The sequence below is a fragment of the Nannobrachium achirus genome (assembly GCF_963921795.1).
Source record: "Nannobrachium achirus genome assembly, chromosome: 4".
Classification (NCBI taxonomy): domain Eukaryota; kingdom Metazoa; phylum Chordata; class Actinopteri; order Myctophiformes; family Myctophidae; genus Nannobrachium; species Nannobrachium achirus.
In genome coordinates, this window is record NC_137813.1 from 180,001 (window position 1) to 197,500 (window position 17,500).

The following is a 17,500-nucleotide window of genomic DNA, read 5'->3' on the forward strand; positions in this document are numbered from 1 at the left end:
CGTGCACAATGACATGTCTTTATTGCACACTCTTCAATCACACTCACAACACACAACAAGCACACAGTCCCACTTCCTTGTTTACCCCCAAAACCCCTGAAAGTCACTGCAGTATTTAATAGTAATTCAGTAGTTACTGATCAATTAAAGTTTGTTTATGGCTATCGGGATACTTGTGCCGATGGTTCTGCACAATTTGCAGCAAGTATTGGAGTTGGGACTCATCTTTAGTAATGAGACCACAATATTCTTGTATTAGGGCAACCCCACGCTCTGCATGATCATTGACAACATTCATCGCCTTCACTACAGCCAGAGCTTCTTGGTAGTCCACCCTGGGCTCCCATTCATCGGGATCAACGTCAAGGAAGTCATCTGGGAGATCCATCATTTTGAAAAGCACCTTGGATTTGGGAAACACAAAATCTTCAATGTTCTTCCTTGCAATTGTTCCAAGGTCAACAGTAATTCTCTTCATATGCCCCTGTTCATCATCTTCATTTCCATCTTTCATGGCTCTCACCATCAGCCTCTTCGTTTGCGCGCTCAATTGACTGTCAAACATTGCAAGTCTGACGATCTCTGGAGCCAAATACCATAAGTGATTGGAACACTTTTGAGAAGCAGCTTTAGACACCTCAGCATTTATTGATGAATATTCCAGCAACGATTTTAACAGCTGCCAAGTCATTTAGTGGAGCGCTGACAGCAACAGGTGCCATCATCCATGCCTTCACATAAATGCAAACTGTAAACATGCACAAATCCATGCATGCTTTTTCTTCCCTGAGGGTCAGTTTGAATTGGCCATGAAACATCCAGATCTTCAAACAATAAATAACCTTTGCCATCCAACGGGCATGATGGGTAGCTACTGGAGCTCTGAACCAGATACATCGCTGCTCAAGGTATCCGGTTCATCAATAAATGCTGAGGTGTCTAAAGCTGCTTCTCAAAGGTTTTCCAATCACTTATGGTGAACAGGGGCATATGAAGAGAATTACTGTTGACCTTGGAACAATTGCAAGGAAGAACATTGAAGATTTTGTGTCTCCCAAATCCAAGGTGCTTTTCAAAATGATGGATCTCCCAGATGACTTCCTTGACGTTGATCCCGATGAGTGGGAGCCCAGGGTGGACTACCAAGAAGCTCTGGCTGTAGTGAAGGCGATGAATGTTGTCAATGATCATGCAGAGCGTGGGGTTGCCCTAATACAAGAATATCGTGGTCTCATTACTAAAGATGAGTCCCAACTCCAATACTTGCTGCAAATTGTGCAGAACCATCGGCACAAGTATCCCGATAGCCGTAAACAAACTTTAATTGATCAGTAACTACTGAATTACTATTAAATACTGCAGTGACTTTCAGGGGGTTTGGGGGTAAACAAGGAAGTGAGGCTGTGTGCTTGTTGTGTGTTGTGAGTATGATTGAAGCAATAAAGACATGTCATTGTGCACGTTAAATGAAAAATAGCAATTTGTCATTCTTTGCTTTGCTATTTCCTACAATATATTAATTCTGGTTCGACATATGACAAACATGTAATCAGATTTGTGTTTAGATTTGTAAGCTTAAAAAAATATAATTTCTGTGATTAGTATAAGAATAATGTGTAATGTATAACTTAAATGTGCCTGCAGTGCAATTCGATTTTGACCAATAAAATGTACAATCTTTGGCTTGATTGAGCTACCTCTAAATATGCTTGAAATTCAACCAAATTTTTACCAAAGCAGTTTTTTGTACATTGGAACATAATTGGGGGGTGAGACTCAAGAAAATCTAAAAAAGGTCATTTAAGATCCACCCTAACACACACACACACACACACACACACACACAGTCTGATCGGACTGTATCATACATATTATTAGTGGCCAAGCCGTGTAAGGGGCTTGTAAGCCACTATTGAGATTGGTGTTTCTACTTAATGTGTCATGACTGGCTCAGGTCATAACAAAAGATTGGGGAGAGGAGATATGGCAAAAGTATAACAAAGTGTATTCATTAAATAAAAGCCTAGGACATTAACTAAAGAATCCTTCAAAACAGCTGAGCTCAACATAATGTATAAGGATCCTATTAGATGTGGAGTCAGTAATCAGTAGTGTAAGTGTGGATGAGTGGAACATGGTGTGGTGCAGAGTGTTGGATGGAAAGTAAGACTAAACCTAACTAAACATAACAACAGGTCTGGCTTCTCTGGATCTCTCCTTCAGAACGGCATGGGCAGGCTTCTTATAGAAGACTAAACCTAACTAAACATAACTAAACATAACAACAGGGCTGGTGGAGACAGTAAGACTAAACCTAACTAAACATAACAACAGGGCTGTGGAGACAGTAAGACTAAACCTAACTAAACATAACAACAGGGCTGGTGGAGACAGTAAGACTAAACCTAACTAAACATAACAACAGGGCTGGTGGAGACAGTAAGACTAAACCTAACTAAACATAACAACAGGGCTGGTGGAGACAGGTCTGGCTTCTCTGGATCTCTCCTTCAGAACGGCATGGGCAGGCTTCTTACCGGGCCCAGGTGCTCTCCAAATGCTGTTGGAACAACGGAAGTTCAGGAGAACAGACCACACCGGATAACCATCTCCTCCCTTCTCTATCGCTTCTAATCTAACCTACCTTCTCCTCCCTACCTCACCTGCCTCAGATCCCACTGATAACAACTCCTCCCTTATCTCCTCCTACCAAGCCAATCAAGCGCTGTATTTAAACCTGGCCGTGCCAGCAGAATTTCATGCTCAGTTCTCGCATCCCGCCTCCACCCCTTTCTCCTCCCCATCTACAGTAACTAACCTTCCTTTGCATCTTCCCTCAGATACCAATTCCAGAGGAGGGACTCTACCCAGGCAGGGGACTCGGTACAGGCCCAGCTGAACGCGGGCCAGAGCCACACTTCGCCTCCAGATCTTCCAGGATACCAATTCCAGAGGGGGGATTCTGTTCGGGCCCAGCAGCACGCAGATCAGAGCCCCAGAGCCACACCACCCAGGGCTCGTGCCCCGAGCACTCAGCCTCCCCCCCTCTCCGCTCCGCTCAGCACTGCCCTCCCAGACCATCCAGGGTCCGTGCCCCGAGCACTCCACTCCCCCTCCCCCCCCGCTCCATTCACTGCCGCCCCCCTACACCCCGTCATATACCATCACTCACGTCCCTCCGGTTCCCTCACCCTCCCTCCATATCACGCCCTCCCACGCCACACCGCTGCCGCCGCCGAGGCTCACACCGTCCCCACCCATACCGGCCACCCCACCTGTCATCCCTCATCATTCCCTGTACAGCTTCCATCTTGCTCTCTCTATCCCCATACCTCCCATCCAACATCCGTCCCCGTCGTCCCCGTTAAACACCTCCATCCCTAACCTTTTCTCCCCCCGTTAACCTAAGCCGGTCATTCACCATTCACCCCAACATTCACTCCAGTATTCACTCCAACATTCACCCCAGTATTCACTCCATCATTCATTCCAACATCCGCCTTCTAAGGCACAGCCTTCAGTCACCAAGGCGCTGCTCTCTCTCCCAATGCATTTTCATGTCACAATGTTTCCACATCACTATGTTCAATAAATGCAACTAAACTGGTTCTCTGTTTGATGGTGTGGTCTTTTACTAGTGAATGAACCATTAGACCAATGAGCCAATGGGACCCCACCCTGCTCAGGAAGACAGTTAGCAGGGAACGAGCCCTAATGACCCAGACTTAATGTGTGGGGCATCTCTCCTCATGCCGAACAACTTTGCCACTCTGACTTTTGACCATTTTGAATTATATGAAAAACAGTTAAAATCCTACTTCCTCTGGGATTTTTGCGCCAAGTCCACAAAACCTTTTTTACATGAACTTTGGACCAATATCTAAAGATAATCCTTTTTTTTTTTAAATTGAAACATTATTTTTGAATAATTCAATGAATATTGCAGTTTTATGAAAATTATTATTCTGCCCATAACACACACAGTACATGCAAAGCCACATTTTCATGATGAAATACTGTAGAGGGTTAGTCCAAATATCACTGAAACAAATCTACCCCAATTGGCCGAAGGGGGACGCTATATCATTTTGAGCAGTTTGTGAAACGCTTAAACCCGTTTTTATCCCGGGATTTTTGAGCAATTTGCATGAAACATTCTACACGCAATCTAAGGATCTTTATCTAATATGCCTATGAAGTGCACACAAAAAAAAATAATAATAATAATAAAAAACCCTAACCCTAACCCTAACCCTAACCCACAAATCATGCACACAGCCTGTGATGTACGTGACATTTTGCACACACATTCCCACTAGGTCAATGAACAAATTCCACCCTTTTCACATTGGCCTGTTATTGCACCACCAGCGTGTCAACTTTTGCAAAACACATTTTTGGAACAAAATGCCTCAAATCACGCATGCAGCGTCCGATTGCCGTTAAAGGCCCAAGAACATTTGGCACCCTTTTCACATTGGCCTATTATAGTGCCACCAGGAGGCCAAAAAAAAACTAGAGCTACTGTTCCCACGAAACAGTGTGGGCTCGTGAAGCTCAACCAATACTCCAGCTAACACCACTCCCATATTTGGTGTTACCTCCACACCTCTATTGCACCTCATTGGCTAAGAGCCCTGCCTTTGTACTGTCTGCGACGGAACTCAACTATATATATATAAATAATGAAGATAACAGTGTTCTCACCTTTCAGGTGAGCCCACAACAATAACTAAAATAATAAAGGAAAAATCAAACATCGGTTCGAAGTGAAGCGGTGAACTTTTATTCTATGTGTTCTAGAGCTATGAACTCTGTGATCTATACATTCTTCCAATTCTGAATGAATGAATGATTTTATCTGGAGGGCCGAATTGTCATGTGAAGCTTGACCAATCCTCAAAGTATGGTCTCATTGGACATTTTTAATCATCCAATCATCTGACCGGGACGGACATTACACACATATTCTGGACGTACGGGACAGATACAACCTGTTCATTCTGGACTGAAATGACCATATATGGACATGAACGGGACACACAAAGCCACTCCTTGGAAGCGGCTTTCACCGCTTCAAAAACTCGTAATCAAATAAATTGTTCTTCATTTCTTATGTTTGCCAACGTGACTATATTCTGCAGCGTGCTAACTGTCATGTGAACCTCAACCAATACTCCAGCTCCCCGATTTATTTTCACCAATTACGCCTCATTGGCCTTTGTACTGTCTGCGGCAGAAATATGCGGCGGAAATATGCGGCGGAACTCGCCGATAACATAGCCACCTCATTGGCTAGTGGAGGATAACATAGCCACCTCATTGGCTAGTGGTTCTGCCTTTCTACTGTCTGCGGCGGAAAATGCCAACTGTCTGCGGCAGAAATATGCGGCGGAAATATGCGGCGGAACTCGCCGATAACATAGCCACCTCATTGGCTAGTGGAGGATAACATAGCCACCTCATTGGCTAGTGGTTCTGCCTTTCTACTGTCTGCGGCGGAAAATGCCAACTGTCTGCGGCGGAAATATGCGGCGGAACTCACTCTATAAACTAGAAGCAGTGCTCTTCCGAGCACAGGTCTCCACCAGGCCACACACATCGCCCTGTTATAGCGCCACCATGAGGCTGATTTGAGAAATTTGAATCGGCATTTCTTCCTCTACCTAGTGGGAACATGCACGCCCAATTTCACCAAGATTGCACGCTGTGTTCATGATTTGAAGCATTTTGTTCAAAACGGAGCAATCCTGCAAACTTTGAAAGCCAATTGTAGGCAATCAGGATGGAATATGGAAAATTGGACTTATCCATGATGATCACATGACTGTAGAGATACTGTCTACCGATTTGTAGGATTTTTGGACAAAATCTGTAGGAGTAGTGTACAGAAATGTGTTTTGCAAACATTGGCCTCATGGTGGCGCTAGAACAGGGCCATTTGAAAAATGTGGGGCAGAGGTTCTGAATTGGCATCCAGGGAGTGTGTGTGCTCAGTTTGGCAGCGATCGGGCCAACAGCGCCGGAGATTAGCTGGTAACAAACTTGGAGGACGGACGGACGGACGCACGCACGGACGCACGCACGGACAGGGGCGAAAACATACTCTCCCCCTGCCTTCGGCTGGTGGAGACAATAATGAGGATAACATAGTAGTCTCGCCTACGGCGAGCCCACAACTACCTGACCTGGCGGAGACCTGTGCTCTTTGATTTCTTTTCCGACGTTTCTTTTTTTCCCTTGCTGCTTTTTCTCAGATTCAGATTCAGATTCAGATTACTTTATTAACCATTGTGTAATACACATAGGAATTTGCTTTGGCATACTACATTTTTGCATTCAAATCATTTTTTCACATATAACATAACAACAAAAAACAGACAAAAACACCGACAGAACGCAACACGTAGTCACCTGGCATGGCCACTTTATCGCTGCTTGCAGCTATTATTATTATTATTATTATATACTATTATTAGGCTCATTGTTATCAATATTTTAGATTAAATTACAAATAAAAATACTCACCCTGCATCAGATGCGTTTCCACAGAGCAGAGGAGCTCCTCCATGATGATAATAGTTTTCTGTCAGAAACATTGAATCATATTTTACATCTTATTAAAGTAATATTATTATACAGTATGTGTTGTATGACTAATAAGAATAGTAATAACCTAATCTCCTCCATGATGATAATAGTTTTCTGTCAGAAACATTTAATCATAAAGTAATATTATTATACAGTCTGTGTTGTATGACTAATAAGAATAGTAATAACCTAATCTCCTCCATGATGATAATAGTTTTCTGTTAGAAACATTGAATCATATTTTACATCTTATTAAAGTAATATTATTATACAGTCTGTGTTGTATGACTAATAAGAATAGTAATAACCTAATCTCCTCCATGATGATAATAGTTTTCTGTCAGAAACATTTAATCATAAAGTAATATTATTATACAGTCTGTGTTGTATGACTAATAAGAATAGTAATAACCTAATCTCCTCCATGATGATAATAGTTTTCTGTTAGAAACATTGAATCATATTTTACATCTTATTAAAGTAATATTATTATACAGTCTGTGTTGTATGACTAATAAGAATAGTAATAACCTAATCTCCTCCATGATGATAATAGTTTTCTGTTAGAAACATTGAATCATATTTTACATCTTATTAAAGTAATATTATTATACAGTATGTGTTGTATGACTAATAAGAATAGTAATAACCTAATCTCCTCCATGATGATAATAGTTTTCTGTTAGAAACATTTAATCATAAAGTAATATTATTATACAGTCTATGTTGTATGACTAATAAGAATAGTAATAACCTAATCTCCTCCATGATGATAATAGTTTTCTGTTAGAAACATTGAATCATAAAGTAATATTATTATACAGTATGTGTTGTATGACTAATAAGAATAGTAATAACCTAATCTCCTCCATGATGATAATAGTTTTCTGTTAGAAACATTTAATCATAAAGTAATATTATTATACAGTCTGTGTTGTATGACTAATAAGAATAGTAATAACCTAATCTCCCCCATGATGATAATAGTTTTCTGTTAGAAACATTGAATCATATTTTACATCTTATTAAAGTAATATTATTATACAGTCTGTGTTGTATGACTAATAAGAATAGTAATAACCTAATCTCCTCCATGATGATAATAGTTTTCTGTTAGAAACATTGAATCATAAAGTAATATTATTATACAGTATGTGTTGTATGACTAATAAGAATAGTAATAACCTAATCTCCTCCATGATGATAATAGTTTTCTGTTAGAAACATTTAATCATATTTTACATCTTATTAAAGTAATATTATTATACAGTCTGTGTTGTATGACTAATAAGAATAGTAATAACCTAATCTCCTCCATGATGATAATAGTTTTCTGTTAGAAACATTGAATCATATTTTACATCTTATTAAAGTAATATTATTATACAGTATGTGTTGTATGACTAATAAGAATAGTAATAACCTAATCTCCTCCATGATGATAATAGTTTTCTGTTAGAAACATTTAATCATAAAGTAATATTATTATACAGTCTGTGTTGTATGACTAATAAGAATAGTAATAACCTAATCTCCTCCATGATGATAATAGTTTTCTGTTAGAAACATTGAATCATAAAGTAATATTATTATACAGTATGTGTTGTATGACTAATAAGAATAGTAATAACCTAATCTCCTCCATGATGATAATAGTTTTCTGTTAGAAACATTTAATCATAAAGTAATATTATTATACAGTCTGTGTTGTATGACTAATAAGAATAGTAATAACCTAATCTCCCCCATGATGATAATAGTTTTCTGTTAGAAACATTGAATCATATTTTACATCTTATTAAAGTAATATTATTATACAGTCTGTGTTGTATGACTAATAAGAATAGTAATAACCTAATCTCCTCCATGATGATAATAGTTTTCTGTTAGAAACATTGAATCATAAAGTAATATTATTATACAGTATGTGTTGTATGACTAATAAGAATAGTAATAACCTAATCTCCTCCATGATGATAATAGTTTTCTGTTAGAAACATTTAATCATATTTTACATCTTATTAAAGTAATATTATTATACAGTCTGTGTTGTATGACTAATAATCATATTTTACATCTTATAAAGTAATATTATTATACAGTCTGTGTTGTATGACTAATAATCATATTTTACATCTTATAAAGTAATATTATTATACAGTCTGTGTTGTATGACTAATAATCATATTTTACATCTTATAAAGTAATATTATTATACAGTATGTGTTGTATAACTAATAAGAATAGTAATAATAGTAATAATGATAATGATGTACCAGGGTCGTTGATGTATGCGTTATAATCAAACGTGTCATTCCCATCTCCTGTGATGTTGCTAAGGTAAGTGTCACTTCCTGTGATGTTGCTAAGGTAAGTGTCGCTTCCTGTGAGGTTGCCATGGAGACTATGGTTGGAGAGGGAGGGGAGGGGCCAGCGGACACATTTCTGACGCAGGTTCCCCATGAACAGCTGTAGGCCAATCAGAGCAAAGACAGGGTTATGAGATGCTAATGAGATGCTAATGAGATGATAATGAGATGATAATTATATGAATCAGACCTGTAAGCCAATCAGAGCAAAGACAGCCAGACAGAAGATGGTCAGGACCATGACATCACCAAGCTTCTTCACTGATTGGATGAGAGCCCCAACGATAGTCTTCAATCCTGAAACATTCATAATATTATCAATATCTATTGGTTTAGATTAGTATTCATATTATTATCAATATCTATTGGTTTAGATTAGTATTCATAATATTATCAATATCTATTGGTTTAGATTAGTATTCATAATATTATCAATATCTATTGGTTTAGATTAGTATTCATATTATTATCAATATCTATTGGTTCAGATTAGTATGACCATCCATATTATTATCAATATCTATTGGTTTAGATTAGTATTCATATTATTATCAATATCTATTGGTTTAGATTAGTATTCATATTATTATCAATATCTATTGGTTTAGATTAGTATTAATAATATTATCAATATCTATTGGTTTAGATTAGTATTCATATTATTATCAATATCTATTGGTTTAGATTAGTATTCATATTATTATCAATATCTATTGGTTCAGATTAGTATTCATAATATTATCAATATCTATTGGTTTAGATTAGTATTCGTATTATTATCAATATCTATTGGTTTAGATTAGTATGACCATCCATATTATTATCAATATCTATTGGTTTAGATTAGTATGACCATCCATATTATTATCAATATCCATTGGTTTAGATTAGTATGTGTTACGGATGAGAGTCATAATTAAAGCCTTAGTGCCATTTGGGTGGGGATCTGCTATGTGTTGTCTGCGCGCGCTTGTATGTATTTGTCTACAGATCCCTGCTGCCGCTATGTGCTAGAGATGGGCTCCTGTCAATCAGAACTCCTCCAGCCAATCGACGCTCGGTCCGTCTGTTCCGACGGCCCCGCCCCTGGGCTATAAATAGCCTCCTGAAGAAGGTCGCATCGCCGCTGTCACACTGTCAAAGCTACCAGGGTAGTCTAGGGACAGCGTGCCCAACGAGGTAGCCTAGCTGTTAGCCGCTCACTAGTGTCTCCTCTGTTTATCTGTTTCCATTTGTGAAGGTTGTTGCAAAGTCCACGTCTAACTGTGGTGAGCAGGGTAAGGTATATGGTTAGTATTTTCTCTATTGTAGTTTCACCGTGTTAGCACTCAGGTAGGGGCAGGTTCACCTTCACTGTGTATGTTTGGCTAGGTTCAGGTTAGAGTAGTCAGTCAGGGAAGTATTTGGTAAGTAGACAGTTAGGAAGATTTGGGGGTTCAACTTTAGGTTAGGGATAGTTCTGTATTTTCATTTCTGTTTTAGGTGCCTGCCCAGCCCTGTCTCACCCAGTCACTGAGCAACCTATATTTACATGATCCTGTAACTTATATTAACTTGCTGTAATAAAACTACTTTTTTGGCATCAAACAACTTGCTTTTGTTACCCCGCAAACACCCCTAGCCCTGTGGGCGTAACAGTATGACCATCCATATTATTATCATCAATATCTATTGATTTCTCGTAGAACTTGAACATCTATATATATAGTATATGGTGTATAGTTATACAGGAATAACAGTGATGGTAGTGTATAGTTGTAGTTATACAGGAATAACAGTGATGGTAGTGTATCGTTGTAGTTATACAGGAATAACAGTGATGGTAGTGTATCGTTGTAGTTATACAGGAATAACAGTGATGGTAGTGTATCGTTGTAGTTATACAGGAATAACAGTGATGGTAGTGTATAGTTGTAGTTATACAGGAATAACAGTGATGGTAGTGTATAGTTGTAGTTATACAGGAATAACAGTGATGGTAGTGTATAGTTGTAGTTATACAGGAATACCAGTGATGGTAGTGTATAGTTGTAGTTATACAGGAATAACAGTGATGGTAGTGTATAGTTGTAGTTATACAGGAATAACAGTGATGGTAGTGTATAGTTGTAGTTATACAGGAATAACAGTGATGGTAGTTTATAGTTGTAGTTACCAGGAATAACAGTGATGGTAGTTTATAGTTGTAGTTACCAGGAATAACAGTGATGGTAGTGTATAGTTGTAGTTATACAGGAATAACAGTGATGGTAGTGTATAGTTGTAGTTATACAGGAATAACAGTGATGGTAGTTTATAGTTGTAGTTACCAGGAATAACAGTGATGGTCTTCAGTGCTCGTAGAACTCTGAACGTCCTCAAAGCTGAAACATTGCCCAGGTCAACAAACTCTGTCAGGTACCTGAAGACACATAGGAATGAGAGGAGTGAGAACAGGGTATGGATGGCTACCAACAGGGTACCAACCAATAGACTGTAAAATGTGTACTGACTGACTTACCCGGAGCCAAGCTGCAACATTTCTCATGGTAAACTGTACCTTTGGTCACAAATAACTAGTATATATAGGGTTAGGGTTAGTATATATACTCACCATGTCCATATATGAGTATATGTACTAATGCCATAGAGATGACCATTAAGTCCAGCCAGTTCCATGTATTTAACTAGTATACTAACACCATGTCCATGTATGGGTATACTAACGCCATAGAGATGACCATGAAGTCCAGCCAGTTCCATGTATTTAACTAGTATACTAACACCATGTCCATATATGGGTATACTAACGCCATAGAGATGACCATGAAGTCCAGCCAGTTCCACGTATATGTCACAGTCCAGCCAGTTCCATGTATATAACTAGTATACTAACACCATGTCCATATATGGGTATACTAACGCCATAGTGATAACCATGAAGTCCAACCAGTTCCATGTATTTAACTATACTAACACCATGTCCATATATGGGTATACTAACGCCATAGAGATGACCATGAAGTCCAGCCAGTTCCAGGGGTCTCTCAGGAAGGTGTGATCTCCTCGACAGAATCCTCTGGAAACCAGTTTTAACAACGCTTCAACCGTGTAGATCCCTGTGAACACATACCTACACACACACACACACACACACACACACACACACACACACACACACACACACACACACACACACACACACACACACACACACACACACAGGCACTTTCAGTTTCTGGTTAAAGATTTCTTGTACAGGAGAAGAAAGGGATGATATTAATATATAACAAAGCTTAACAAGAATGCTTTTCTGAGCGTTTATATCTTTAGAAGCGACTGAAAGGATTGATTGATTGATTGATTGATTGATTGATTGATAGATAGATAGCATAAATATTGATTGATAGATAGCATAGATATTGATTGAAATAATTGATAGCATGAGCTTGTAAAACTCACTCTACAGTCTTGTTCCAGGGTGGGGGGTCACTCAAGGTCATGAAGACACAATTGGTCATGATGGTGATCATGATGAACATGCTGAACAATGTTTAATTCATGTTAAAGATTAAATACATTATATATTATAATTATAATACATTATAACATTATAAACATTATATTATAATATACAATACATGATGAACATGCTGAACAATGTTTAATTCATTTTAAAGATTACAAATATTAACATATAAATACATTATATATTATAATTATAATAGATTATAATAGATTATAACATTATAAACATTATATTATAATATGCAATACATGATGAACATGCTGAATAATGTAATATGTTAAAGTGCCAGTTGCATAAGCTGTAATCCTGGGCTCTGCTCTCCCTCTGCCAACCTGAGGAGAGCCTCGAACTGAGCTCATGCTTCCTTCAGTGCATGAGGTGTGATCAGGCCGCTTCTTATCACCTGACGAACAGAGTGTATGGAAGGAACACGTTATTCCGACCAGTTCCTTTCCCCTCCATCAGGCGCGCCGGCTGGCCAGGGGGAGGCAGTATAGAGACCAGGATTACTGCATGTTTTTTTTGTGAGGGTATCTACCCTAGGAGACACAGGGAGAACATGCAAACTCCACATAGAAAGGCCCTCCTTCTACCCATATACTCATCCCTCCTCTGTACATGTCCAAACCATCTCACTCTCCCTCCTCTGTACATGTCCAAACCATCTCACTATCCTCCTCTGTACATGTCCAAACCATCTCACTGTCCCTCCTCTGTACATGTCCAAACCATCTCACTGTCCTCCTCTGTACATGTCCAAACCATCTCACTGTCCTCCTCTGTACATGTCCAAACCATCTCACTGTCCCTCCTCTGTACATGTCCAAACCATCTCACTATCCTCCTCTGTACATGTCCAAACATTCTCACTGTCCCTCCTCTGTACATGTCCAAACCATCTCACTGTCCCTCCTCTGTACATGTCCAAACCATCTCACTGTCCCACTCCCTCCTCTGTACATGTCCAAACCATCTCACTGTCCTCCTCTGTACATGTCCAAACCATCTCACTGTCCTCCTCTGTACATGTCCAAACCATCTCACTATCCTCCTCTGTACATGTCCAAACCATCTCACTGTCCTCCTCTGTACATGTCCAAACCATCTCACTGTCCTCCTCTGTACATGTCCAAACCATCTCACTATCCTCCTCTGTACATGTCCAAACCATCTCACTGTCCCTCCTCTGTACATGTCCAAACCATCTCACTGTCCTCCTCTGTACATGTCCAAACCATCTCACTATCCTCCTCTGTACATGTCCAAACCATCTCACTGTCCTCCTCTGTACATGTCCAAACCATCTCACTGTCCTCCTCTGTACATGTCCAAACCATCTCACTGTCCTCCTCTGTACATGTCCAAACCATCTCACTGTCCTCCTCTGTACATGTCCTAACCATCTCAGTCTGGCCTCTCTGGCTTTATCTCCAAAACATCTGACATGTGCTGTCCCTCTGATTTACTCGTTCCTGATCCTGTACATCCTTGTTACTCCCAAAGAGAAGCTCAACATTTTAGACTGCTTACTGTCTTTTCCTCAGTGCGACTGTCTCTAAACCATACAACAACATATACAATATACAGTACTTAATATTCATTAAATAGATATGTATAAAAGGATATGAATGGATTAAGATCTTGATGGCTGTCTGTCTGATGGGACTGAAAGGACTCCACACGTAACAGGCAGGTTCAGCGTTGAATCTGTAGATGACGTTCCCCTTAGCGATGACGATGAACGTCTAGAAACATGCACGCACGCACGCACGCACGCACGCACGCACCATAATGATGACCAATGAGTAACGTTCATTAGAAGGACAATATGATATTTAACCCTTAAGTTCTGTTCAGACTCACTTCACCTTGGTTCTGTTCACAGGTGATTTTGCCCCTGGGGATATTTGGTTTAAAAAACAACACTAATATACATTTTAACTTAACAAATCATCATCATACATTGACTTTGTCTCAATTCCAAACAATTCATTTGATATACTGTATATGGTAAATGTTTGCATTTATGCTTTCCTATATCACTAAACACTGAAAGAGGTAGGCGTTTTTACTGACCGCTGAAATTCATGTAAAATAAGAGCTGAACACACATTAATGTCACATATGAATGTACACTTGTACCTATACTCTAGAGTCTAGGAAGCATATGCTTCACAAACACATTAATGTCACATATGAATGTACACTTGTACCTATACTCTAGTAAGCATATGCTTCACAAACACGGACTGCATGTGAGGCACATATGAGTGTACACTTGTACCTATACTCTAGGAAGCATATGCTTCACAAACACATTAATGTCACATATGAATGTACACTTGTACCTATAATCTAGGAAGCATATGCTTCACAAACACGGACTGCATGTGAGGCACATATGAATGTACACTTGTACCTATACTCTAGGAATCATATGCTTCACAAACACATTAATGTCACATATGAATGTACACTTGTACCTATAATCTAGGAAGCATATGCTTCACAAACACAGACTGCATGTGAGGCACATATGAATGTACACTTGTACCTATACTCTAGGAAGCATATGCTTCACAAACACGGACTGCATGTGAGGCACATATGAGCTTCTTGCACCTCCTGCAAGCAGTCTGTCTTCCTGTCTGCTGTTGTAGGACACAATGAACAGCGCTTTCTCTTGCCAGATGCTTCAACTCTAAGTTCACTGTTTATTTTACCATTTATATCATTTGGATTGTTTGGAATTGAGACAAAGTCAATGTATGATGATGATTTGTTAAGTTAAAATTTGTATTAGTATAGTTTTTTTAAACCAAATATCCCCCGGGTCAAAATGACCCGCGGAACAGAATTAGGTGTAGCATGGGTGTAGTGCAATTTTTTTCTTTTTTTACATGTTAATCACAAAATAATCTTTAAAACCAGGGAGTTTCAGGTGAATTTTTTTTTAACCTTTTACCTTTTTCTTTCAAATGAAAATGTAAAAGAGGTCAAAATGACCTGAACAGAACTTAGGGGTTAATCAAGCTGTCACATTAAAATGACCCCATGACCCCGTGACCCTTGACCCCAGTGAAGTCTATATGAAGTATTAATGATAACAAACAGTGTGTGACCCTAACCCTGACCCTAACCCTAACCCTGACCCTGACCCTAACCCTGACCCCAGTGAAGTCTATATGAAGTATTAATGATACCAAACAGTGTGTGACCCTAACCCTAACCCTAACCCTGACCCTGACCCTAACCCTGACCCCAGTGAAGTCTATATGAAGGATTAATGATAACAAACAGTGTGTGACCCTAACCCTAACCCTAACCCTGACCCTGACCCTAACCCTGACCCCAGTGAAGTCTATATGAAGGATTAATGATAACAAACAGTGTGTGACCCTAACCCTAACCCTAACCCTGACCCTAACCCTGACCCCAGTGAAGTCTATATGATAGTATTAATGATAACTTCATAACCAGGATAAAACAGTGTGTGTGTGTGTGTGTGTGTATGTGTGTGTGTGTGTGTGTGTGTGTGTGTGTGTGTGTGTGTGTGTGTGTGTGTGTGTGTGTGAGTGACAGACCGGTTCTGATTGGTAGAAGGGGTCCAGCTCCTCCAATGGGACGTTGATGAGCTCAGGGGGCGGGTCTCCAAAGATGAAAGGCAATTTCTTCCCTTGCTCCAAGTCAACGATTGGCTTTGGAAGATCCTCCTCTGCTATCTGCCAGCCAATGAGAAAGCTGTGTGAGATCAAAGTGACCTCCATATAAAACATGTACCACAGTAACCCCCCCCCCCCCCCCAGAGAGATAATATAATTATAATAAATAATTAACTCTATTTCTCCTCCTGTCTATTATAATATAATAATGATAATATAATAATAATATAATATAATATAATATAGGGTGATAATAATATAATATAATATAATATAATATAATATAATAATAATATAATATAATATAATATAATATAATATAATATAATAATAATATAATATAATATAATATAATATAATAATAATTACCTCTATTCCTCTCTCCTTCCTCTTCTCTTTCTCTCTTTCAACCTCCTTATATAACATATTATAATATAATATAATATAATATAATATAATTATAATATAATATAATATGATATGATATGATATGATATAATATAATATAATATAATATAATATAATATAATTAAAATATAATATGATATGATATGATATAATATAATATAATATAATATAATTATAATATAATATGATATGATATGATATGATATAATATAATATAATATAATATAAGTATAATATAATATAATATAAGTATAATATAATATAATATAATATAATATGATATAATATAATATAATATAATATGATATAATATAATAATAATTACCTCTATTCCTCTCTCTTTCCGCTTCTCTTTCTCTCTCTCAACCTCCTTATATAATATAATATAATATAATATAATATAATATAATATAATATAATATAATATAATAATAATTACCTCTATTCCTCTCTCTTTCCTTTTCTCTTTCTCTCTCTCAACCTCTTCGTGTCGCTTCTGGATTTTTTCGAGGGAAGAAGAATCAAAACGTCTGAAGACATCCGTACCAACAGGGGGCAGCAGAAAGTCCATCCTGACATCCTGCTGTGGCCGCCGTTACCTAGCAACCACCGTTACCTAGCAACACACAAACACAATAACACTGTTACCATAGCAACCACCTTTACCTAGCAACACACAAACACAACAACCAACTTTACCTAGCAGCCACCTTTACCTAGCAACACACAAACACAACAAACACTGTTACCTAGCAACACACAAACACAACAACCACTGTCAAACATACACACACACACACACACACACACACACACACACACACACACACACACACACACACACACACACACACACACACACACACACACACACACACACACACACACACACACACACACACTTCTCAGAAAATAGGAACATTGTGTAAAAGCATTGCAGATGCCATAACACCCCAAACGTT

General features: G+C 38.5%; 1 protein-coding gene across 1 annotated transcript in view; it reads right to left on the bottom strand.

Annotated features, from left to right (window-relative positions):
- The window catches only part of scn4ab (sodium channel, voltage-gated, type IV, alpha, b), a gene marked incomplete at both ends in the record, with an annotated part of 89,588 nt that extends 72,479 nt beyond the window's left edge, over positions 1 to 17,109 (bottom strand). Inside the window, 9 exons of the mRNA XM_080724822.1 lie at positions 6,529 to 6,586; positions 8,868 to 9,060; positions 9,151 to 9,257; positions 11,270 to 11,361; positions 11,944 to 12,072; positions 12,402 to 12,482; positions 14,059 to 14,213; positions 16,053 to 16,190; positions 16,978 to 17,109. Coding sequence (XP_080580948.1) covers positions 6,529 to 6,586; positions 8,868 to 9,060; positions 9,151 to 9,257; positions 11,270 to 11,361; positions 11,944 to 12,072; positions 12,402 to 12,482; positions 14,059 to 14,213; positions 16,053 to 16,190; positions 16,978 to 17,109 — 1,085 coding nt within the window. The remainder of the gene's footprint in view (positions 1 to 6,528; positions 6,587 to 8,867; positions 9,061 to 9,150; positions 9,258 to 11,269; positions 11,362 to 11,943; positions 12,073 to 12,401; positions 12,483 to 14,058; positions 14,214 to 16,052; positions 16,191 to 16,977) is intronic.
- Positions 17,110 to 17,500: the final 391 nt, after the last annotated feature.